Below are 25,631 nucleotides of genomic sequence, written 5' to 3'. Positions count from 1 at the left end.
GCCTTGCGATGGACTGGCGTCCCGTCCTGGGTGTGTCCTTACGCCCTGTGTTACTGGGTTGGCTCCAGTTCCCTGCAACCCCGTATGGGACAAGCGGTTCAGAAAGTGTGTGTGTGTGTATACTATATGACAATTTCTGGTATCCTAGCAGCTATATGATCACTCTTACAATGAGAATATGTGGTTTCATGCATTGTAAAAAAAAAAAAAAAAAAGGTGTCTTCATAACATGCATGCGGCCCATGTCCTGACAAAAGTTTAGATATTTAAGCGTAACATAAAATTTGGCAATGAGGACATCTAGTGGTTGAAAGTATATACATTTTTTCGAAAGGGCCCAGTTTTAATTTGGATTAATTCATTTAACAGAAGCTTTTCTTCAAAAACCACATACAAATTATAGAAAATAGTGCATTTCACAATTTTTCACAATGGATGGTGAAATATAGTGGCATATTTGCGTTTCTCGAAGTACAGCCAGTTTTTCCCGATCCCTCCGTGCACCAGCATACATTACACAGATGGCTGCATATAGAATTGGTTGAGAGTGGAAAATTTTTAAAAAAGATAAAATTAACAATAACATTACTTGAGTTGTGGGGGGTGCGTTGGCGCAGTGGGTTGGCCCGGGTGTCCTGCTCTCCGGTGGGTCTGGGGTTCGAGTCCCGCTTGGGGTGCATTGTGACGGACTGGCGTCCCGTCCCCGGTGTGTCCCCTCCCCTTTCAGCCTTATGCCGTGTGTTGCCGGGTTAGGCTCCAGCTCCCCGCGACCCTGTATGGGATGAGCGGTTTTAGACGGTGTGTGTGTGTGTGTGTATTACTTGAGTTTCAGCATATAGAAGTGATAGGAATACAAAAGTAATTGTGGCAATTAATGTAACATAAATGCATGGAGAAGACTGGAGATCCAGAGAGAAGTGAGTCTGAAAAAACCCTTCTTGAATGTTGAGAGGGATTCAGCAGTTCTGAGTGAAAGAGGGAGCTCATTCCACCACATTAGAACTAAAAACCTTTTGTACTTTTGATTTTTTGACCTCTTGTATGTGGGACCACTAAGTAGCCAGAGATGGAGGACTGTGCTGGTATTGCAAGAGTATAGCGATCAAATCTTGCAGATATCAGCAAGCAGATCTGTTGATAGCCTTGTAGACAATAACCAGAGTCTAAAACTGACAGACAGACAGACAGACAGACAAACAAACAAACAGCTACAGGCCACCATTAGAGAGAGACAAGGAGGGGGGGATACATGGGGACACTTTGGCAGGTCATACAACTCGTGGAGCAGCATTCTGCATCAACTGGAGGATACTGATGGAAGATGCCAGAAAGCCAGACAGGAGAAAGCTATAGAAGTCCAGGCAGAATATCACCATAGCCTGGACCAGAAGCGATGTGGAGTTTGTTGTGAGATAAGGACGGATCCTGTGGGTGTTATGCAGGACGTATCTGTAGGACTGGGTTATCGCACCAATGTGTAGAGAAGCAGAGGCTTGAGTCAGTTGTTACTCCCAGGCTCATCACTGACGAAGCAGGTGAAATGAGGAACTTTCCCAGTTTGATAAAGAGCTCCTGAATGGTGGATGGACAAACCTGGATGTGAACGATCTGAGTCTTGATGAGGGCGAGTTGTAGATGGTGATCAGTCATCCAAGCAGAGATTTCCAAGAGGTAGGCAGTAATATGTGATGATGCAGAAAGATCTGTAGCTCCAGGGGAGAAAAGAAGAGCTGATTTGGCATAGCAATGAGAGGAAAATTCATGAAAAGTAGTGACAGCTAAAGGGAAGAGGTGTAGACGGAGATGAGCAAGGGTCCCAGCACCAAGGCCTGTGGAGCACGCGTTCAAAGAGACTGCAGAGAAGACAGGAGGCCATGACAGAAATAGTGGTAAGATCTACCACAAAGGTAGGACTCAAACCATTTCAGTGCTATTCCTCTGAGGCCAAGCTGACAAAGAGAGGAAAGTAGAATCCAGTGGCTGACAGTGTTAAATGCTGCAGACTGGTTGAGAAGTATGAGGACTGAAGAAAGGGAGGCTCCTCTACACAACTGAAGAACATCTGATATTGCAAAGATGGCAGTCTTGATAGAAAGGACAACTTTGAACTGCATCCAACTTGAAGCAGATATTCACCAATTTCTCTTTGCTGGACTTTTACAAGAATTATGATTGGCAAGAAAAGCATTTTATATCCATCTTTATATCAGACAAATCACTTAATGACAATATCTTGTTAAAGCGGGAAATGTATTTAAAATTTTTTACATCCGCAGCCCTCGAACCTGTCAAAAATAATGATTTTGGCCCTTGGGAAAAAAGGTTGGTCTATAACCACTTGTTCCCTGAAGGGCCATGGTGTCCAGAGCCTATTCGGAAACAACAGAGCAAGGCAGGCTACTTCCTGGCCATGACTCCATTAAATTGCTGTATAGTACTTTTATTTTATTAAATTACATTGAAATTAAAATTAATTTTAAATTGCTGAAAATAAAAATCAATTTTCTTCACAAACCCCTACTGAATGCCATCTGTTAACTGATTCATCCTGTTATATATCACTGACACTCAAACACCAAATGAGCTGTAAACCCTGTGGAAGCGAGTTGAATGAAAGCTGTCCCAGAGTCTTATTTGACTGTGTTTAGGTGCCTTTCACTGTCAGCTAATGCCTAAATGCCGAAAGGCAGGTGGCTTTTGGTTCAAAGCACATACATTTTAGATAGCACAATAAAGGAAATGCAACTTAAAAATCAGCTGTGAAATGTCTTCATCGTCAAAATCTGTAACTTTAATTTTCTTGAGTTACTACAAAATCCTTTCTGTCACTACTTTTTGTATGTTCTGTCACCACATGTATGCCGTTGTCATTCAACAGTGGCTACAGTGTGTATGCACTGTAGCCTCATGCAGTTTCCCCCAGGAACAATAAAGTATCTGTCTGTCTTGCTGTCTGTTTGTGTTTTGAAGAGGAGTAGCTTGAGTACATACAAAGTCAAAAAAAAAGACATGCCCCCATGTATGCTCATTGGTTGGGTTCATCAGATAAACAGCAACACTATAAATAAAGTGAAAAATGCTGAATGATTTTAACTATTCTAATGCCTAAAACCAAAACCGTACCAACACCAAACAAAGGCATAGTTTGCCGTATAAAGTGTACACTGGCAGACGGTATGCATCTTTCAGACACTGTTACATTTACCATTTATTTAGGTTCATTCGCTCTACATGAATAATTGTTACCTTTCAGAATAAGCAAAATGTATCAAACAAAATAAAATCCACTATTTCAGGAATGAAAACAATTTACAAGCCCTTTTGAATGCTGTCACAACATTCTGAGGCAATGTAAATTCTTTTTATTTACAACACTTAGTACAAAACAAGAACTATCATGCAATGTTAGCCACAATTCCCTTTACTGGAAATTGATTAATGTAAAACAAATAGTCCTTGATTTAATAGCAATGCTTTCTCTGCAATGCAACAGCAATACATTTCTAGCAGGATGTTTTTCACTTTTTACATGGAGCTCATAAAAATTTCAAGAGTAAGCTAAGCAACAAAGCCATAACCGTGACGAAGTCGCTCAATGGCATTTTCATGCAGACAACAGCAATACAGACAAGCAATACAGCTGGATACCTAAGGTGACCAGGGATACAAATTGCACCAATATGCAGGGCTCACTGCTTGCCATGCCTTGCAACTTTTTTAAACTCAGACCCGGAACCTGGGAACATTACACTGTGCAAGTATGACAGCATCAGCTGCAAGTGGATGTTTCTGTGACAAGGACCAGATCCCTACTGCACCCTCATTTGCTCTCCCTCGGACTTCTCCTGGGCTAGATCGACCAGCAATTTAACACTGCTTTTCTCTGCCTTCTTTGCACTTCTGTGATGATATGCCACTTTTTTCCTCTTTTGCATGCCTAAAATATTATTTAATGAAATTTAGAAATGTGTTTTCTTCTTAGGACATTTACTTCGGGTGTGAATTGTGCAAGAACTAGAAAAGACCAAAATGGTACAGAATATGGGATTCCCTGTCAGGAAGCAGACACTCACAATCATGTGTTGAAATCCAGCCTCTAACAGTTTGTTAGGTGATGTATTCTCAAGTATACTGACAGTGACAGAGGATTTTCTGTCTGTCTTAGATTCCATCTGGCCAATTAAATGAAACACCAAATTCAGTGAACAATTTCTGAATGAATCTTTTCGGGACTATCCAGTAGACATATTAATATTGCTCTGAGCTTACCAGTGGTATTCTCATCTCCGCTGAGCCTTTTTAAATGGCCTTGAGCTAGGCATACCTGAGCCAGATTCTTGTTCAAAGTATACACTTTGAGGCAACAAAGTTGAAACTGCCATGCATATGGTATATAAACTGTATGTATATACAGACAAACACACACACACACACACAAACATCATGTATTATATCAGTTATCTGGAAAAAATACAGTCTAAGACCTTCAGACTTCTCCACATTATTACCTGTCCTGTTCTTTGCTTCCACTTCCAGATGTCATGTGTGGTACGTGTCCACTGCTGTGCCACAAATGTCATAGTGGCACTACTCCTCATGTTCATTTAAAATACCTTATTTGTTGACACCAATTTTACCCACTTTAATCACAAGTTTCGTTCATCACCTGCAACCAGTGGAAAAATTAATTAGAAGAGTTAACTTGTACACCTCCTTTTGTGAAAACATAGAATGCAACCCTTTCAGATCTTTCTTTTCCCTAAGGCTCCATAACTGAAAAGCACTGTGGTTATACACATGTGTCTGTGGCTGGTGGTGTGAGTGAGTAAAGGAGGTGCTGGACTTTCAGAATGTGCATGTGAGCATGAGTATGTGACTTAACAGTGATATGTGTTCCATCACTCTTCTCTCTGTGCCCCAAATACTTCCTGTCTGGGTGTTAAGTGCTTTAGCCCAGGAAGTAATGGCAGTGGAGATAGGCAACAGGAGATGGACTACAGTTCCTCATGTTAGAGTTCAAATCCTACGTGACCTGCATGTCACTGAAACACAGCCACTTCACTTCTGTCCACCCAGGTATTCATTCAACAATACACTTACAACTTTTTCAAAGTTACACCATTACTCAGTATGTAAAATTTGCTTTATTTAAGTTAAAATACCTAAAATAAAAAATGTATACCAGAAAGAACAAAATAAAGAAAGTATTGTGTAAAAGATGCATGATTTGAGATTTTCTAAAATTGGTTTTAGGAGGATAAAAATCTGAAAATTTTCAACATTTCAAAATTTCTTTTTTTTGTGTTTTAATGGTTTAGCACAGGGGGGTGCGGTGGCGCAGTGGGTTGGACCGCAGTCCTGCTCTCCAGTGGGTCTGGGGTTCAAGTCCCGCTTGGGGTGCCTTGCGGCGGACTGGCGTCCCGTCCTGGGTGTGTCCCCTTCCCCCTCCGGCCTTACGCCCTGTGTTGCCGGGTAGGCTCCGGTTCCCCGTGACCCCGTAAGGGACAAGCGGTTCTGAAAATGTGTGTGTGTGTGTGGTTTAGCACAGACAGAATAAATTGCTCTGCTGCACCATGTTCATAAAACATTAAGTCAAACAGTTGATACTTAAAACAGGAGTGAAATAATATCATATGATGACATTATATTTATAGTGAGATATGACAGTGGCAGTCTCCTTTTCTTGTGTCTAATTAAACTGTGATGTAAATTAACTATTTAATAAACATATTTATCAGCATCAAGATCCATAATGTTTGAGACTACTGTTCCACAATCTGAATGTCTCCGGTAAAGTCCCACACTTAACTGCCATGTGTTGCTCAAGTTAGTTATCCTGACTTAATACAGTAGAAATACCCTGCCTTATATATGGGTAAATAATTGTGCATTTCAAATTGTATAAAAAAAAACAAGCATTGAAAGCTGCCTTTTAAAAAGTGTCAGTTACGTCAGGCATGGTCATTTAAACTGTGCTTCAGTTACTGAAAAACTAGCAAGGCTGATATTGATTGCTAGAAGAACAAAACAAACATACTATATAAAAAGCTCTAACTTTACATATAAAGCAGTAGTAAGGGCTCAGAATTGTTTGCAAACAATATATTTTTTTGTTTCCACTGAATACTGTTAAGATAAACACTCGCAGATGGAATGCATTCAACTCACATCACCAGATTATGCTTAATTAACCCGTAACAAATGCAGCACAGAGTACCATAAAATTATGAACAGTAAGAACATAAATGAAAATAATGATTTATCAACCTTTGCTGGACCAGATGCTATTCAAAGGGAAACAGACACCACTTAAAAATATCACTTACTAGTGCACAACAGATTTTCTAACACTGCCCTCAAAGACCGTCACTCTTTTAAGTCACCCTACGTGGGTTGTCAGTTAAAAAGACACTGCAGGGTCATTTTCAAATCACTTATGGATGGGATTACGTTCAACAGAAAAACTTTCTGATTGAGAAGTTTTCCTTCCAAAAGGATCAGAATCTCAAGTAACATTTTGATGAAGATCTCAAGTGACAAATTGGGCAGAAGAGAGATCTTTGACAAACCTCAAAAAAGAAAAAAACCACTCTCCTTTCAGCTGCTATCAGCTGCCTATTTTCTTATATGATTAATTAGGGTATTTTGAGGCAATCGCTGCTTAAATTGCTTCTTGTGTTACGGCGACAGGACAAATGGTAGGATTAAGAAAGGGGGATCCTCTGTAAGACCAGAGGAGCCATAGGATCTCTAGCTGGGTTATGTCTGATCTAAGCTTTGAGGCTTCACGCAGGGAGCATAATTATGTCATTAAGTCTTCAAACTGGACACTTTTGAAATCCCTCAGGTTTTGTCCTGCATGCTTGTGAGATTTTCTAGACTGTTCCATGCCTGACTTCTGTATTGTGATTGTCCAAATACTAAAAATGAAATAAGATTTTTTGCTACATGTAAGCATTTTATGTACAGTAGTCTTGTGACAACAGACAATAATGATGTGCTATATTTACCATGTCATTCACAAAAGTAAACAGAAATAAAACTAAATTATAAATATTAATGCATTCATTGTTTGCTAATCTGTTTGCTAATTAATGCAAATCTGTTTGATTTCTGTATTAAACAGGTCAAAAGCAATAGTCCTAAAATAGGACTTGGCAGTTAAGGCCTACCTGTTTAATGACATTGTACACAAATTAATTCAGTTGCTGAAGAGTTTGTGAGGTTTTGAAAGGTTTGTAAAAATTAGATGTACCAGTATAACATATAAACAAAAACAAATAAGCAGAATTCAATAAACAATACATTAACAAGGAAGTTGATTTTATGTACACAATACAGCAAACTTCACGTTTGTTTAAAAAAGCAGTTTCAGTAAATTATTGTACTCTAAATAACAGTTTAGATAATAGTGCACCACCAACGCACAATGACACTGGCTATTAGGTATATGTAAAACACACACACAATGTCTACAACCGCTTGGCCCAAGCAGGGTCGTGGCAAACTGGAACCCAACCCAACAACGCAGGGCGCGGGGCTGGAGGGGGAGGGGACACACCCTGGATGGGACCCCAAGCAGGACTCGAGCTCCAGACCCACTACAGAGCAGGCCCCGGCCAAACCCGTTGCACCACCAGGACCCCACCCCTTCCCTATATAAAACATAACATTACAATGTTATATTTTTTATTTATAAATAGAAAGCATATTATCGGTTTATTCCCAGTGGGTTCTTGCAGCTGTACCACTGAGGAACATTTTAGTAATTTGCTTGGAAGATTTGGTAACAGAACTAAACCTAATTTCATATCAATACTCTGGCTTTTTAATGTAGGAGCACTGTGTAAGAAATTATGTAACCTAAACCCCCATTGCGTGTGTCCTTCTGGGGTGATCGTTGGTGTTCTCATGTTTGCTACTTATTCAACCCTAACCCTAAATCAACAGAAATGCTGTGCAAGAGCACACACTTGAAGAGAAGAGACTCTTGCTTATATGACTTGTGTTAGTCAAAGCCAAACTAAAACGTAATGGTTGTGGTATGTAGTCAGCATACATGAGAAAAAGTCATTGAAGCGATGAGACCGGCCTATATTCATTATAAAGGTCATGTTATTAAGTGTCTTACTGAGTATGGCATTGGTGTACAGGTACAAATATCTACTCTTTGTATTGCCACAGACCTGACGGTGACTGAACATCTTTCAAAGAATCCATTCATGCATTGGTTCATTCATTCATACCTGACACTTTTGTCTAAAGTGAATTGCAGGGTTAGATGAGCAAAATTGCAATGATTTACCAATTTACCCATTTATTTTGACTGGAGTAGGTCAGGGTAAGAATCTTGATCATAGGAAGGAATTGGATTCAAAGCAGCAACCTTCAGACTGTAAGACAAAAGCCCTATATACTGTACATACACTAGATAATCATAGTATATAAACTGATCAGAAAAACATGAGTGCTTCCCTAGCAGTTTCAAACTGTGTATAACTTGTCTAAGTACTGTAGCTAATATATTTACAACCCCAGTACCTCAGAACTTGTTTCACCACTAACAATAATAATAATAATAATAATAATAATAATGACGACAACAACAACAAAGATGTGTGACTACCCTGGGACAGTCCAGCAGACGGTCTGGGGTGTATCCTGCCTAGCCTAAAGCCATATCCTTCCCTGATAGGCTCCGCACCACCGTGACGCTGCATTGGACAAGCAGTTATCGACGATAGCCGCAATAATAATAATAATAATAATAACAACAACAACAACAACAATAATAATAACCTGGTTGGCTCTCACAAAGAGATGAGCCTTCGCACAAGAACGAACTATAAAATAATCAGACTCATCGATAGCTGCCCTTCACCTGATACTGCTGATCACTGTCCTGTAGCCCTGCAGTCCTGTAATCCCACAGAGACAGAACTCATTAGCAGAGGATAAAACGCGTCTACCGAACTCTTCCTGCTCCTCTCAGTCTCAGCCAAGCATTGCGGACTGGCGCCGAGGTCTCTTCACAATCCACGACATCAGGTGTAGTGTTACTGTTTGTTGTGGCCTCTATACACTAATAGTGCCCTGGACGTCTGCATCAATGTGTAAATGTGTGAGACAACACCTTGCGCGGACAGGGCTGCGCACCCACCCGTGCCGTGGGCTTTAGTACACTCATTTCTTACCGTTTCTTACAGGAGCCTAAAATTGTTCCTGTATGAATATTCGAGGCATGGAAATACACATTAAGTGAACCAAAAACTTTATATAGAGTATGTTTCACGTCTTAGGTTTAACAAAGGCCTAAATTGGCAAACGAAGTCACTAGTAGACGGGATTTTAAGCACGAGAACTGGGACTCTCCAAATCCTGTTACATACTTCCTGATACTGCAAATTCGCACATCGGACACTTGAATTGAAGCGATTTTTAAGGCTATAAAACTAAGTTTTATATAAAACAAAGTCACCAGAAAACCCTAAAACTGAACGACACAGCTTTGCTAAAAAAACTATTCATTTGCGTGCTGTAAGTTAACATTCCTGTTTTTAAAATTGCTGAATTCATTCCAAATAACACAACAGCACATCTTTCCATTTTACTGTGTCGATAACCTAAATTTTACATAATTTACTTTTTAAATAGTTGCCCTCTTGATTACTTCTAGCTATTCTAATATAGTATTATATTGCCTAGCGTGTCGCAGCATACCTCACAATTAAATAACTTCAAATATAAATAAATTTAAAATAATTAATGTTTTTATCATTTAAATAAAATGTTGTATTGCTACAGCTAATAATGATTTTATTATCTTACATTATTATTCTGTAATATATATCACATTTAAAATGTACTTTAAAAAATTAGCTAAATAGTCAAGACAGAGTATACCTCAAATGTTACCAAACAAACTATCAAGAAAAGACAAGCCATCATCAGCTCGTCGAATCAGATCAATGTAGAAATAGTCAAATATATGCTGAAAACATATTAAAATGATTTCAAAAGGCCAACCTGCCTATCATGGCTAAGGCAGAAATTCCCTTAAATAAAATGTAAGACGACCGAAGCTAAACGATGTAAATTAAAAAAAGAATCACGTTGCAAGCAGAGCACGTGGAATTTAAAGATTTCGGGTGGTTTGTAGGTCTCGTGACTGATACAGAAATTATTTTGATGCTGGGATGAAATATTCCACTAATCATGTGCCACTGATTTCTTTGACTTGCCCTTCCTATCGTGCTTCTTTCATCGGTTTGTGTTCTTCATTATCCTGCGCAGCTGCCAGATATCAGATCTATCGATAACCTAAATAAACACTGATAAATATAGCCTAAAGAATCTTGTGGAAGCTCGAGCGCGCTCGAGCGCGGTTCGAGCGGTGCGAGGAAGAAGGGCGGGGGGGTTCGGAAGCTGCAACGTGAAATGATCTGGATAATGTCACAGCTTCACGGATTCCATTAACAAAACGCGCTGCTCTTATAATTAGAAAATTTTATAGTAAGCAAACACTAGTGCAGATTTAAGAAGAAGAAAATTTACACTTTACACTATTCCCATTCTTTGTCCACTGCATTTTAAACCCATTTCACGTATTTAAAAAAAAGTTGTAAATTTTGTTGCTAATTTCAGCCTGGGCTTAGTTAGTGCGAAAAAACCTCTAATTCAGTAAGCGCAGATCGCTGCAACAGGAATGCGTAATACACTACACTTTTCTTGACTATTACACATACTCATAGCGTGCAAAAACAAAAACTGTTCGTGGAATAACTATTCATTGACATCTTTGCTCGCCAGTGTCGCCAGCTCTGGTGTAAAAGGTGTGGTAACCCGTCCCTGCGCGAAGCTCGCGGTGGACCACGTGACCACGACAGCGTTTTTGGCCGGAGTCAGTGTATTCGAGCGCTCAAATGTTACCCTCCCAAACCACAGACCGTCCAAACACCGCTGCTGTGGCACAGTTGTTCTGGACATGAACAGTCAACGCATCAAGTCACCAAACAAGTGAATCGAGGTGGATGTTTCTGTTTCTACGGAACAGTCGCATTATATTATATTAGCCGCGTGATTTCTTGGTTTTCTCCACCCATCTCACCAGTGGATTCCAGTGATGCTCTCCAGTCCCATGACTTCAACGCCGTTCTCCGTCAAAGACATCCTGAAGCTAGAACAGCAGAATTCCCATCAAGTTTTCCACCAACAAGGTTTCTATCTCTCTGATCAGGATGTCCCACTCGAGTCCTCAATGCAGTGCGTCCACAGCGCACTGAAGACCCTGGATATTCAGTGTGGTGTGGAAGGACCTTCGAAACTCTCCGTCAAGCCAAAGGAGTTTGCGGCGTTGCGAGGCTCCTGTTGCTCCCCACGCGTGGAAGCAGACCGAAGTGAGGAGCCAGGTGAGCAGCCATCATTACGACGTGTACTGTCACTGCGAGGAGCTGTCGGAATCATGTTTACAGAAAATTGGTTATAGAAAAGAGTAACGTTAAAACTTACTCACAAGCTGCACCCATTTTGGAGTTTAATATTAAACTTCTTAACGTCTATTTAAAGGAATCCAGTTCCTTTAAATCCTTTCCACAATTTTAAATGTATGTCACACATTTCATAGTATTATTAAGTAGGATTTGTGTGTTGTAGTTCTGTGCAAATTGTTCTGTTTTGCTAATAATCGCTGTAGCAAAAACATTAAAGTTTGGAGGACACACACAGTATCACAATTTTAGCTCAAATGAGGATTTTCAAGTTTAGGGAACAAAGAACATGTGAAAATAGTTTTAAATTTCTTTAGCGTTTATAGTGCAAAGGCAAAATTACTCAATCAACACATAATAATTTATTTATAGTTTCATAAACATTTGAAATGCTGTTCTAGGTACACATGATTATAGAAAGCTTAGGCTATATTAAAATTTAACTTGTTAAATATACACCAATATATTTGATTATAGTTTTAAAATTTGTAAATAAAGCACACTTGTGAAATAATGGCTGCATGCATCTTACACAAATGTAAGGCTATCATTTTTATTTAGATATCTAAGTTCATGAAATAGATATATATTAGACTAAGAAGTACTCTTAGCAGCAGGAAGTATCCTTTTAAGGGATGTTGTTTTATAATCTGAAACTTCCCGATTAGAATCCACTCCTACTGTAGTACTCTGATCAGGGTTCTACTACCGAATTGAGAGTGAAAAAATGTCTTACTGTATCAATGGGTAAATCACTTTTTTGATTGTCTAGCACCGCAAGTCACCTTTAACAGAATTATCAGCTAGATCCAGGCTAATAGTGGTATTATGATTTACATTTCGTTTCACAGGGCCCTGTGTCCACGGTGACTCCCTGGACTTCAGCAGTAAAAGTGAGGAGTTGCTTTGTGGGAGGCCGAAGGCAGCACAGAGGCAGCGCAGGAAACCGCGAGTCCTTTTCTCTCAGACGCAGGTGTTCGAGTTGGAGCGGCGATTCAAACAGCAGCGCTACCTGTCGGCACCTGAGCGCGACCACTTGGCCAGCCTGCTGAAACTCACCTCCACCCAGGTGAAAATCTGGTTCCAGAACCGAAGATATAAGTGTAAGCGACAGAGGCAAGACAAGTCCCTCGAATTGGCGGGACAGCCGCCTCCACCGCGAAGGGTGGCGGTGCCGGTGTTGGTGCGGGACGGGAAGCCCTGCCTTGCGGGATCCCAGGCCTACAGTGCCCCGTACAACGTGACAATGGGCACCTACCAGTACAACACCTACTATAGCGGCTATGGAAATAACCCGTACAACTGTAGTTACCCAGGGGTGACCGCCGGACCAAGTGGCACACAAGCCAGCAGCCACGCTGCGAACATGAACCTGAGCATGGGCAATACAGACGGGCCCTTGGGCCCACAGGGGCATCTACAGGCCACGCTACAGGGGATCAGGGCCTGGTGAGGACTCCTACATATGGACACTCTTCATGTCCTGAAGGCTGTCTGTTAAATAACATGGCAAATATATATGACTTGAAATTGCAGAATATCTGTTATGAACCTTCATTGAGCTGTTTTTGTTTTGGATGGCTCTCTCACCATTATGGTCACTAATTCATTTCTGGTGAACTGCGGTCATCAAAGTGGTGCAAGATTTCGGGTAATGAACCCCACAACCTGTGAATGTATAGGGGACGAACATACATTTGTAATACGAAGATGAAATGGTTGGTGATCTCTCTTTCCAATATATCACTTATTTTCGTACATTATGTGCTTTCATACTTTTGTAAGTGCACAGAGAAGTAATAGAATAAACATATAACCAATATACTATTTGAATTGTTTTTTTTATGAAGTTATGACACTACTGGTTTTTTATGATTTATTAAATATTTTGCCAAGTAAATCAAACACAGAACTTTACAAACTTTATGAACAAACTTTGTTATACAAGTTAAGTTTCAAAAATTATATCTGTAACAACTCCCGTATCATATATTTATCGTATATTCAGTAAAACTAAACATACCTTGTAACGAATAAAGAGCCTTAAACACAAAACCATTCTTAAAACTCATTTTCTAATATCTTTCGGGTTTGGGTTTTTTTCTTTTTTTTTTTAATTTAGGCGTATGAAACAAAACCGCTGGGGGGGGGGGGACGACGACGACGACGACAGAAAACTACAAATTTCGAAGAATTTTTCATGAGAAGAGAATATAATTATGAATCGCATAAAGTTTCACAAATATTAAGTTTAACAATCACGTGGTACAAGTTTTGAATACTTATATCACCAAATTACATTTTACAAAGCCGTTAACAACATTTCAAACTAATAACTTTTAATAACTATTTATCATTAATCGGTATTTATATTTTTTACATTTTAAAATGTCTTACTCCACGGGAAAGAATAATAACAGTAGTGCTAGTGAAAGGAATACTGTTTTGAAAAATATTACTGAATATAGAACAAATTTCAAACTTACAAGAGAGCGTATTTTGTTATTAGTAAATTTTAGGGGATTTTTAAAACCTCATATTTTACTTGCAAACAACAAGTTCATTTTCAAAAGTTTTGGTTATGGTCTGAACTTCTTTTACATGTACTAATACATAGATGCATACATACTACATGCATAAGCAAATAAACATTTCTTAATACTAAATCAATTCACATATTTCCTACAAAAAGGCATCAACCTGTGCAGTGTTATGGTAGACAATATAGTATGTATGATGTAAAGAGTAGTTAAATGGAATGTCTGAGGCCATCTCTGGCCTATTACACAGGACAACAGAAATGGAAAAGTCCCTGATGCAGTGAGTGTAAAAGTAGCTAACAGAACTGGTTCCTCAAACCTCGCCACAATCTTAATGCTATCAAATGGAGGTCCCATTGCGCTTTCACGAGTAAAACAGGAGAACAATGGGCTCGGAGCGCGCGATAAGAGTCGCGCAGGTGACCGTAAACAAACCCGCAGACACCCTGACTGTGCTCCTCCCGCGCCTTCCAGACAAACACGCACAAGAACACATTTTCGAATCCGATTAATCTGGAATCGATCCCGTGGAGAAGTGGACACCACTTGAGTTCCCAGGAGCTTAAACAGCGCGCCATTTACTTTAGCATCGACGACTCTCGTTTCTTCACGGTGTGTTGCTGCTACAAAATATTTATACACAGGATGGCAAGCTTTTCTTCTTTCTAGGTTTTCGCTTATGTAAAATAGATAATAGTGCAAAGTCCAAGCGTAATCCAGTCTATAGTAAGTCATTTGCAATTTATGATAAATATGTTTTATACGAAACCGCTGTCATGTAATGGTGACAGTAGTAGTAACCCTACGATATCCCTATTATTTGGCTGAACACTGAAGGATTGTATTTGCATTTATTTATATTTATTCATTTAGTAGATGCTTTTCTCCAGAGCGACTTCCAATGAACTCTATCAGTGTTGTCAGTCCACACCAAGCCAAGGTGACTTACACTGCTAGATACACTACTTAATGGATCACTCATCCAGTGGAACACTCTCTCTGTCACTCACACAGTATGGGGGAACCTGAACAGCATGTCTTTGGACTGTGGGAAGAAACGGGAGCAGTCGGAGTAAACTCACGCAGACACGGGGCGAACATGCAAACTCCACACAGACTTAGCAAGGATCGAACCCACGTCCTCTGGCACCACCCAGGCGGTGAGAGAGAGCAGCGTTACCCGCTGTGGCACACGTGCCGCCTCAGCACGATCATTTACTCGCGTTAAGGTTAATAAGCCCAAACAACCGAATACTAAAGTAAAGGACAACTCAACTAAATTCAGGTACAGTAAATATAAGAATTAAACACATTCGATTTGAATACATTCCATTCGAAGATGTTGTAGGACAGTGTGCGGTTATTTGTTTGAAGTGAATTAGCATAAAAATACTTTCATCGTTACAGGCTGCACTGACAGAGTAACACAAACGGAAACTACAGCACTGCAGCCACTAAAACGCAAGGCAATCTTTACTTGATCAGCTTCTAAAATCGCAAGTCATGACAACTTTGAAACAAAAACAGATGAAACTGTATAGTGCATCAGTTTAGAATTATATCTCTTAGTAAAAATAAGATGCCTCACATTGTACCACTTTACCTGCTGCATCAAGTGTGTGATTCGTATTCACATCGCACAATAAAATACTTAAAAAGAAACATGATGAACCAAACTTGACAATACCCTTGCAGACTTCCTTTCATCTTTAAATTGCATTGCTTTTACAGTTTGAGTTGCTTTGATATATCTTAGCTTTATTTCCATGTCCTTAACCTGCAGTTGTAGTTCTGTGAGCCTCATCAGATAGCAGAAGAGTTTATCTGAGAAATCTGGCAAAGCACAATTTCACCAGAGACCTCGAAATCTGCTGAGAAGCACGACAGCCACTGGTTTGACAATTTGCCATTTAAAACCTTCTAAACACACAACACCTAGGCACTGTTGTAACTTGTTAGGATTGATGGATTTAGGGACAAATCATTACTGATGATAGTTTACCACTGATAAATCAAGAACACAATAAGAGAACACTATGAAGTGCCCCCCACCCCACATACACATACAGACAGAGTGTCAGTTTCAGAACTTGCATCTCATGCCTCCAAGGCTAGCTGGACACAGCCTTGGGCTAGAAGGCCTGGCTCAGAGAGGCACAACAAAATGTGGAGATAAGGGGGCAACACAGCTCTGAGCTGCTCCGGCAGCAGACGTAGTGGAGACCAGGCCCACTTGACGGGATCAGATAAGCCATGTACATGTCGGCAGCTTTGCCTCTGCCGCATGGCGGATGTGCGCCAAAAGGCAACTATGGAGGAAGAGATGCGATCTGGCTAGCACTTAGTGGTTAGGAATGAGGTCAGGCTTGGAAAAAAGTAAGCTTCAGGCAAAGCAGTCAGAACCCTTGGACCATCACAAGAGCAGGAATAAGTCTGAAATAGTCTGACAAACTTTCATTGTCCATTTTAAAAGCATGCTAAGGTGTCAAATTTTGTAAAAAAATTTTTTTAAATAAATTAAGGTTTAAAAAATTAACTAGGAGCTCAGAAGGAGAGTTGCTTAAATACTAAACATGAATCTTATCCTGCAATAATTTATTAATGAGGAATTTAACATGGTATCTGTGAATTCATATGAATACAGCAAAGTGTACTGATCTGTTTGAATGCAATATACTGGAAACATGTATGTGACTTAATTGCAAATTTCCATTACAGAGACTGCTTTTGGGAACTTGCCTTGAACGTATTTTTTCTATTATGTTCAGTAGGTGCAGGTGTGTTTTCTGCTTGTTTCATACATGCTATTGTCCAAATTCTCAAATATTGACAAAAAAATGTTTTCACTAGCTGAAAATTTTAAAAACTGAATAACTTTTATGAAGCATTTCAGCAGAATTTTAGCTGCAGTGCATAGTACTGACAGCACTGAAAAAGCCCTGCTGTTTCATTATTTATGAGAGTTCCCTTCTGTTAAACACAGAGTCTGATGCTTTGGACACCATATTTGACATCTTTATACAGCTGGATTTTTTAAAATTGTAACTATTCTGGTACCATGATTAAGAGCCCTATACTTAGAGTTTGGGACCTAAACCTTGCTGTTGTATGGCTTAACCCCTATGCTATTTGCTTAGTGTTTCTTCTCAGCTTTATTGCTGCCAGAAACCTAAGGCTGAACAACATATTCTTGTAAATCAACTTGTAATAATTGTAACCTTAACATTATATATAAGTCACTTTGAAGAAAAGCATCAGCTATATGAATAAATGTAAATCATCATATAAATTATAATGAAGGAAAAAATGATGCAGTCTTGAATCCTTCAGGCTCTGCTAAATTTTCATCTGATTATCATCACACTTTGCCCAAGATCTCTCCAGCTCATTATGGTGTAAATGTTCATGCACCTTAACTTTGATTATCCCCAGATAAGCCTTTACACAGCAGATACTCCTGTATTGTATGTAAATGTTTGTGTACCTTATTAAAAAAAAAATTGTAGAAAGGTTATCAGGATTTTACGCCCTGTGTTACCGGGTTGGCTCTGGTTCCCCGTGACCCTGTATGGGACAAGGGGTTCTGAAAATGTGTGTGTGTGTGTGTGTGTGTGGTTATCAGGATTCATCTATCCTGTGTTTTATGCATCTACTCAAACGATAAACACTGGTGCATCAAGTGGAAAGTAAACTAGGTTTACTTAAGAATCACATGTCTGTAGCTATGTCTCTTTCTCCTAATGTAATGTACAAATTGTATTTTCTCTGAGATGTACATTGCTTTGGAGAAAAGCATCTGCTAAATGAATAAATGTAAATCATCAGGTTACTATGTCATCAAACAACCTAAAAAAGATGTTCTTATGTACCTCAAAAGGCCTGTTACAAAAGCAGATGTTGCTTCTGTTGAGCTATTTAAGGCATGAACTGCAAGAAAACAATAAAATACAAATATGAACAAAAACCATAGGAATAATATGTTATTGAAGGTTTCATTAAAAACTAAATGTATAAAATAAATACATGAGGAAAATTTCTCACTTATATGAGGTGATACAGGGATTCAAGAACTGAGATAAGAAAGCTGCTTAGTTTCACATGTTGTGTATTCCACCTTGTCATGAGGAAGCAAGATTTTAGAATTCTTTATTAGATATTTCATATAACTATAGGGTAAGTAGCTTGTAAACAAATTGAATGTTAATCAAATTTATTTTTATTATTTTGTTGTTCTCATCTTGCATCACATTCTTGTCATACAGGAATCACACACACAAAAACATACAGATCTTAAAACCTTTACCTATTTCATTATAAACCACCTGCTAAACAGTACTTAGTAATAGTGGTTATCAGTGACAGTTACTAAAATCAACATCTGTCATCCATGAGATTACTTTCCACTGACATACAGTACTATGCAAAAGTCTTAGGCACTGAGATGTTTCACAAAAATATTAGTTTTAGATGGTTATTTAAAGTCTTCTGCATTAGTGTCAATAGGAAAGAGCATATTTTAGATTTCTAAGCATTCCTTTTGCAAAAAGTTACAGTATCACAGTAAGGGTTTTGTATGTTGTTAAAGCGCGCACACACACACACACACACACACACACACACACACACACACACACACACACACACACACACACACAGTCTGAAACCACTTACCCCAAACGGGGTCACAGCGAACTGGCCTAACCCAGGAACACAGGGCACCAGGCTGGAGGGGGAGGAGACACACCTAGGACAGGACGCCAGTACATTGCAAGGCACAGCAAGCAGGACTCAAACCCAAGACCTGCCAGAGAGTGGGACTCAGCCTAGTCCACCGTGCCAAGTAGTTGTTGACAATGGATGGTTACTAAGCTTTGTAGGAAGTTTATTAATTAAGAGCATTATTTTTGGGAGCATCTTCACTTTACAGCTTTTTTCCCGCCAAGTCCCTAAAACTTTTACACAGTACTGTAGTTCTAGTGGACAATGCTTTTAAATATGTTGCTGAGAGTAAGCTTCTTTTTATGTGGCAGCAGGTAGCGTAGTGATTAGAGCTACTGCCTTTAGACCTCAAGAGCGCAGGTTCGATTCTCACCTCTTGCTGTAGTACCATTAACCATGTGTATAATAGGGTGAATAACTGTATGTACCTTAACACTAAGTCACTTTGGGGAAAAAAACATCAGCTAAATGAATCAATGTAGTAAGGTAATGGCTTTGATCAGTTTCTATTGAAATTCTAAGTGATGTCAGTTAAATCTGTTTCACACATACTATATTGGGGACATTTCACTAATAAAATTTCACTTGATTAATGAAACTTTTTCCCTTTAAGTTCAGATGTTGAGTAGACTTTGTTTTAGCATTGGAGGGACACGTGTTAAATGTTACAATGCTTTTGAAGATTACCAAATGGTCACTGCAATAAACATTTTGAAACTTCTGTGTAGTGTTTATTGTTTCATAATCTCATGATATCCATCCAGTTTTACATCAAACAATGCAAACAAACCATAAAATACTAAAGTTTTATTTTCCCAGACCTACAAAACAAGGCCCCTGCTGAAATATGCTGGTCAAATTGAAGAACAAAAACAATGGTGGTTGGATTGAAACGGGACCTAAATCCTTGAGTAAACATGCAAATGACCAAATTTTGTGACGGGCTGTCCTTTGGTCAGTGTCTTTTGTGGTTCATCATTGGACAGCTAGAAAGGTCACGTTGACTGACATTGGTTTATTTGTTCTGATTTCTCACTTTAGCCGACTGATACTCCTCCACATTTTCTAGTCTTGCTTCAGAGTTTGACTCTATGTTCCTCATATCTAGTGGGACGCTTCATCTGACACAGAAACCAAAGAGTCTAAACGTCTCCTCCACTTCCCCTGCATGCACACATCTGTCGGCACTTAGAGAACATCACTCAGCTGTCTGCTGTCTATAAACAAGCCCTTGTCCTCTGGCAGAAGTGAACAAAACCTCAGCAGCATACTGGTAAAACAGAATTTTTCCATAACAGACACCCAGAAACTAAGCATTCACTTGTGGACTGCTGGGCATCACCACCCGTGCCCCCACCGCCCAGTGCTTGTGTTTCTTAAGGTTTACAAGCTGTAAAAACCCCAAAATGTTATAAATGAGAAAGATCTTAATTTTACATGCTTCATTAAACCCCATCGCCTTTTGTTTATATGGATGTCACTCCATATTATAAAAGGTACAGTCAATGCAAAGAGAACTTTCGTATTCATACTGTTTTGACTTCAGTGAATATTTGCCTTTGTGACGTTGACTTATCGCGTTGACCGTTATGACCTTTAATGCCTTGCTGTTGGGCTGTGCTTTAGAACACATGGTATTGCAGAAATCGTAGAAACATACAGTATAAATGGCATATAGATCTGTGTACAGAAGGCCAAAATACGAGATGTGTACACGAGATGTACATCACTTTGGAGAAGAGCATTTGCCTAATGAATAAATTTAAATGTAACTTCACATCTTAATAAATTTGCAATTCTGCCTGTCCTTCGATCAGTGAGCACAGCTCAACCCTAATGAGACCAAAAAGTGCACACTTTTTTCTTTACATTCAATCGGAACTTTAGTTTGAGGTGATATTTCCCTGAGTGTCTATCTGACCATTCAATAGCTTGTAACAAACAAATCAACTAAATTCAACAGAAACTTCAAGATTTACACATTAAGTGGGTGGGTCCATTAGGCAACCACTCCTTTTATTAACAGCTATTTTTCTGACAACCACAATCCCGGACCAAAAGACTGATGTGTCATGTTCTCCATGTATCCAAGCAAAAGTACATCAGCCTTGTGCAGCCATCTGCTGGACAAATAGCCACTATACACGGGGGGCGGGAAAAAAGTCTGGCATGCAGGTTGACACCCCTGCTCTCCACCCGGATTTAGAGCTGTCAAGAACACAAGTTTCAGCCAATGCTCCCTTCACTGTACACACTTCAGATATTCCAGCCAATGCTACATACTGAGAGGTATGGAAATGCCTTGTGCACCAACTTCTGAGGCACTTGTAGATAGATTTTATAAAACATATTCCAGTCACTTGATAAAAGACATAATCCAAAATACTCTTAAAAAGACATTAGGTTTTCTGCAGAAAAACAAATTCTCTCTTGGGATTAACAACTCAATTTAATTTTTTTCCAAAAAAACCACCATCTTGACCTTAATAAAATACAGCTAGTTAAATTTAATTATAAAATCCTCCCTCTGTCCAAAGATACATTTCAAGTGAACTGATGAATCTAAGATGTCTGTCATTTATGACTGGGTGAGCAAATGTGCATTGTTATTTGGACACCCCGCCTTGCGTCCTAGGATTCAAGGATAGGCTAGACCATCGCGACAATGCAAGAAGACAAGCTAGCAGTTATCAATAATTAAATAACGAAAACACAAATGATTTTTTTTTTGCAAATTTTTGGTGTCGGTCCACACCACTAGAGGGCAGCTCTGCCATATGTTATTACAGAAGTGCGCTCTACGCTGCTTCGGAAAGCAACGTGTGAAAACTTTCCAGCCATACCCTGGCCGTTAAAGGTGCTTTGAATCCAAGCCTGCGTTTTAACTGACTTTCAGTTTAATTCGAAACACCCGTGACAAGTGTTGCAGCCTAAACGGCTGAAAACCATCAAACATTTATTAATTTACCTGATACTTTTCTTCAACGTGACTTACAATGTTAAGCTACTTAAAATATTTACCTATTTATACAGTTGGATAATTTTTTCCAGTAAAAAAACTTAAGGTAAGTGCCTTGCGCAGGGGGACCGCAGCTGGGAGTAGGATTCAAAGCTGCACCCACTGGGTCCAAAGGCAGCAGCACTAACCACTACAATACCCCCTGCCCCATATGAACATTGATGATTAGCTGCAAATATAACAACCTCAGTTACAGATCACTTCCCAAAGACTTTACACAGACTAATAATCTAAAATATCCAGAGGTGGTGTTCAGAAGGGAAAAGTAAAGAATCTGAGTCAACACTCCATCTATAAGTGGCCCTAGAGAAAGAGAATGAAAAAAACAGCTTAAAAGTCCACACATGCAGAGCGTAAGATATATGCCTTCCTGGGCTCAGAGGTCATCCCCTAACTAGCCAACATCTGGTGTTGGATTAGCCTGGGTTACTAGATATCCAAGCCACTGTGTGACCAGACTGGACACAATAAACAATAGCTTATGTCTGTGGGGGATATGCAGTCACAGAGGATGAGTAATGCTCTCGTAATTATGCTGCTTGTTCTTACACAGAACACAGGAAGAAATCGTGTGTCGAATCATGTGAATATATGTAATCTGCTATTTAGATAGGTATCGTTAAAAACCAAACAGGAAAAAGACTTGATCAAAGACTTGGGATAAAAATACCCTATGCAGGTAGACCACATGCACACAAAATAAGCAGTGTATTCAAGATAACCGTAATCACTCAGAACATCATAAAAATATTTTTTATATGGAAAATAACAAATGTTTATAAAAATTATGTAAACCTACAAAAATTTTTAACTACAAAAGGTGAAGTAGAATTCAACATTTAAAACATGCTTTTTATTAAAGTCAGCAACATATTCCAACTGACTTTTGACAACATATCTTTGACAGTTTAAAGAGGTTCCTGTTAAAACAGATCAAATAAATATCTCCATTTCCTCTCGAAAACCATCAGCTCCCATTTCCAATGTTGGACATACTACTGAGCAGGGTCAGCAGTCCAAGATGAGTTACAGACAGGAAGTGTTAATTGAAGGTGATAGGACTGAGGGGACAATAGATGCATTTGTCATCGCCAGACTTTTGTTGTTGTAAACGGAGATCCCTCCAAGGCCTTCGAACACTCCAACTTTCTCTTTTGCCCCCAACCCCTCTCAGTGGCAACATGGAGGTCAGGCTGCAGCACAGTTGGGGGTAGGCTGCACAACAAACAATCTACCAGGGCAAAATGTGCATGTCAGGTGAGGAGCCGACCCCAATATGCTGAACGCATTAGACCCCTGCAGCCCACCCACTCTGACCCTCCACTCAACAGGCCTCAGCTGGGCCACAGACGCCTTGCAAGAACTGGTGATAGGCATCCCTGACACCCTGGCCTTGGCCACATGCAATAGAGATATCCCATTGCACAATAAATCTCCCCTGGTCAGAAGATAAGAGGAACTACAGTGGGCTCCAGGCCCCATGTATCTGGGCAGAGGCTCTTATCTTGAGGCAAACCTTTAGCTGAGATATCTGAAATGTCTTATTTTTATCTTCCTTGAACACTGTATGCATTTTATTCATTCCCAAATTTCTTCTAAGCATAGTTAAAGAATGGGGTAGATGGGTTGCTGGTATTACGTTTGGCATTCTCTGGCATGTTTTACCATTTGTGACCAAAAAATAAATAAGGATTGATCCCCCAGAGGAAAAAGAAAAAAAAACTGCTGGTGCTTCAGTGAAAATGTCCAGCTGTATATATGAACACGTCCTAATTTTTGTATTTTCTAAGAAGAAAATAAATAACAAATAGGAAATAGTAATAATTACTCCACATAACGATCAAACCATTTACTAAAATATGGGACGTTATACTTTATAACAAATTCATAATTAACTGCTGTTCGTACTAACCTTTGCAGCAAATTAATACTTAACATTGCACAAGTAAGCTTTTAAAAAAAAAGCATTTATATATGTCTAATTGAACCAAAAATAACATGAAATTATTAGAGTTAAATGTCATAATATAAAAAAAGCACCAACAGTAATGGACAGAATGACCACCAGTTGACAGTTTGTGAAGTCATTTATCAGGATCGTTTGGTTTTTAACTTTCTAACCGGAGTAAAGGCGTGAAAAGCAAATAGCGAAATTATGTAGTCAAAATTACCTTCATTTACCTGAATTAGAACGATTTGGATGACCTGCGACGTAAGAAAAAATACCAGTTTAAATGCTTCTCGCTCCAGTTCTCTGACGTCATGCGCAACAATTCCTCTAAACCAATGAGAGCTTAAGACTCCTGCGAGCCGCGGCAGCGTATAAAACGAGACTGGAGGCAGCGGTGTTCAAACTTTAATACGAGACTTAAAAGGAAAGTCTTGTAAACGGTCTTTTCCCCCCCCGGGTATATTTAGCCTGACAGTGTAAGCGGTCGATCTGCAGCAGACATGTCTGCCTCTGTGAAACCGTTGAAGTCGTTTCTTATTCAAGACATCTTGTCCAGCAACGAAAGCGGTCGTGTGAGGGTGAAAACCTGCGGGTTTGGCCCCCGCAACGAGCAGGACCGGCGGGATGATGGTCACTCGGGGGCGGTCCCGGTGCAGCCAGAGGACACGTGGATTTCGTGGTCCGAAGGTGAGACCCGACCAAGGTCGGCGGTGCCTACCACCGGTGCCAGGGGAAAAGGTGAGACAACACTACTGTGTTCTAGCCTCACACACACACACACACACACACACACACACACACACACACACACCATGCCATGGCATCTGAAACCGCTTGTCCTACGGGGTCGCGGGGAGCCGGAGGGGGACACAAGGATGGGACGCTAGTTCGTCGCAAGGCACCCCTGGATTCGAACCCAGACCCACCGGCGGAGAGCAGGATCCGGTCCAACATTGCGCCACCGCGCCCCCTAGCCTCACAGTATTCAATAAATAGTTGAACTGCCGAGACAATTGAATTTTGTTGCAGTTAAAATCTAAATATTGCATGATTTATTGCAGTATGAATCGAATATTAGTATATAAATAACCGACGAGCACTTAACTGTGTGTGTTGCACAGAGGAGAGATGCACGGCCACCTCCCTAGACCTGACCAGAGTGTCCGCTGGAAACGTGGACTCCGCGGGCAAACAGAAGCGCTCTCGCGCTGCCTTCACGCACCTGCAGGTGCTCGAGCTGGAGAAGAAGTTCAGCATGCAGAAGTACCTGTCGGCCCCCGAGAGAGCCCGCCTGGCCAGCAGCCTGCGGCTCACCGAGACTCAGGTCAAGATCTGGTTTCAAAACAGAAGGTACAAAACGAAACGGAAGCAGCTGGCATCGGAGTATGTGAAGGAGATCTTCCACAAGTCTGAGGGACTACCTTGTCTAGGCACCGAGGAGGACTTGATAAGGGCGTCCTTCTTTGCCGCCATGTACAAGACCTACCAGTATCGACCTTACTTCTACAGCTTGCATGGACTCGGAGTATGGAAATCCACATTATGGTGAATGGAACGAGTAATGGACAGCAAATCATATGACACTAACGACCGGTTTGGAGTGTGTATGCAAATATATGCGAAAAATGATTACAGCAATAAACTATTATATATTTTCACATTTTTTTTAAATGTGTATACTGTACTTGTTTAGGTGTTCCGCGTTTAGACATCTAATTTTAAAAAATGATTCCGGGTTTCGAAATCATGTATAATGAAGAGCCAGCGTGAGGTTTCTGTATAGAAGGGTTACATATGACATATGATATGGTATAAGAATTGCCAAGTACTTATTCTCTAAAGAGACGCTTAAATTTGCTAATATTTCGTACTAAATGTGTTGAACGCAGGCAGTCCTTTATTTCCCGATAATTTTT

General features: G+C 39.9%; 2 protein-coding genes across 2 annotated transcripts; both read left to right on the top strand.

Moving 5' to 3' along the window:
• The first annotated feature begins 8,981 nt into the window (after positions 1-8,981).
• Positions 8,982-13,168, top strand: nkx2.7 (NK2 transcription factor related 7). Its single transcript, XM_018744048.2, has 3 exons — positions 8,982-9,048; positions 11,111-11,408; positions 12,338-13,168. Exons 2-3 carry the CDS (start codon positions 11,123-11,125, stop codon positions 12,937-12,939), a joined length of 888 nt encoding a protein of 295 aa, XP_018599564.1. The 5' UTR covers positions 8,982-9,048; positions 11,111-11,122; the 3' UTR covers positions 12,940-13,168.
• Positions 13,169-24,133: 10,965 nt separating this feature from the next.
• Positions 24,134-25,345, top strand: nkx3-1 (NK3 homeobox 1). Its single transcript, XM_018744054.2, has 2 exons — positions 24,134-24,453; positions 24,837-25,345. Exons 1-2 carry the CDS (start codon positions 24,216-24,218, stop codon positions 25,262-25,264), a joined length of 666 nt encoding a protein of 221 aa, XP_018599570.1. The 5' UTR covers positions 24,134-24,215; the 3' UTR covers positions 25,265-25,345.
• Positions 25,346-25,631: the final 286 nt, after the last annotated feature.

Source organism: Scleropages formosus, chromosome 12, assembly GCF_900964775.1.
Source record: "Scleropages formosus chromosome 12, fSclFor1.1, whole genome shotgun sequence".
Taxonomy (NCBI): Eukaryota; Metazoa; Chordata; class Actinopteri; order Osteoglossiformes; family Osteoglossidae; genus Scleropages; species Scleropages formosus.
Note: the sequence above shows the minus strand (reverse complement) of the source record. Positions and strands in the feature narration are given on the sequence as shown.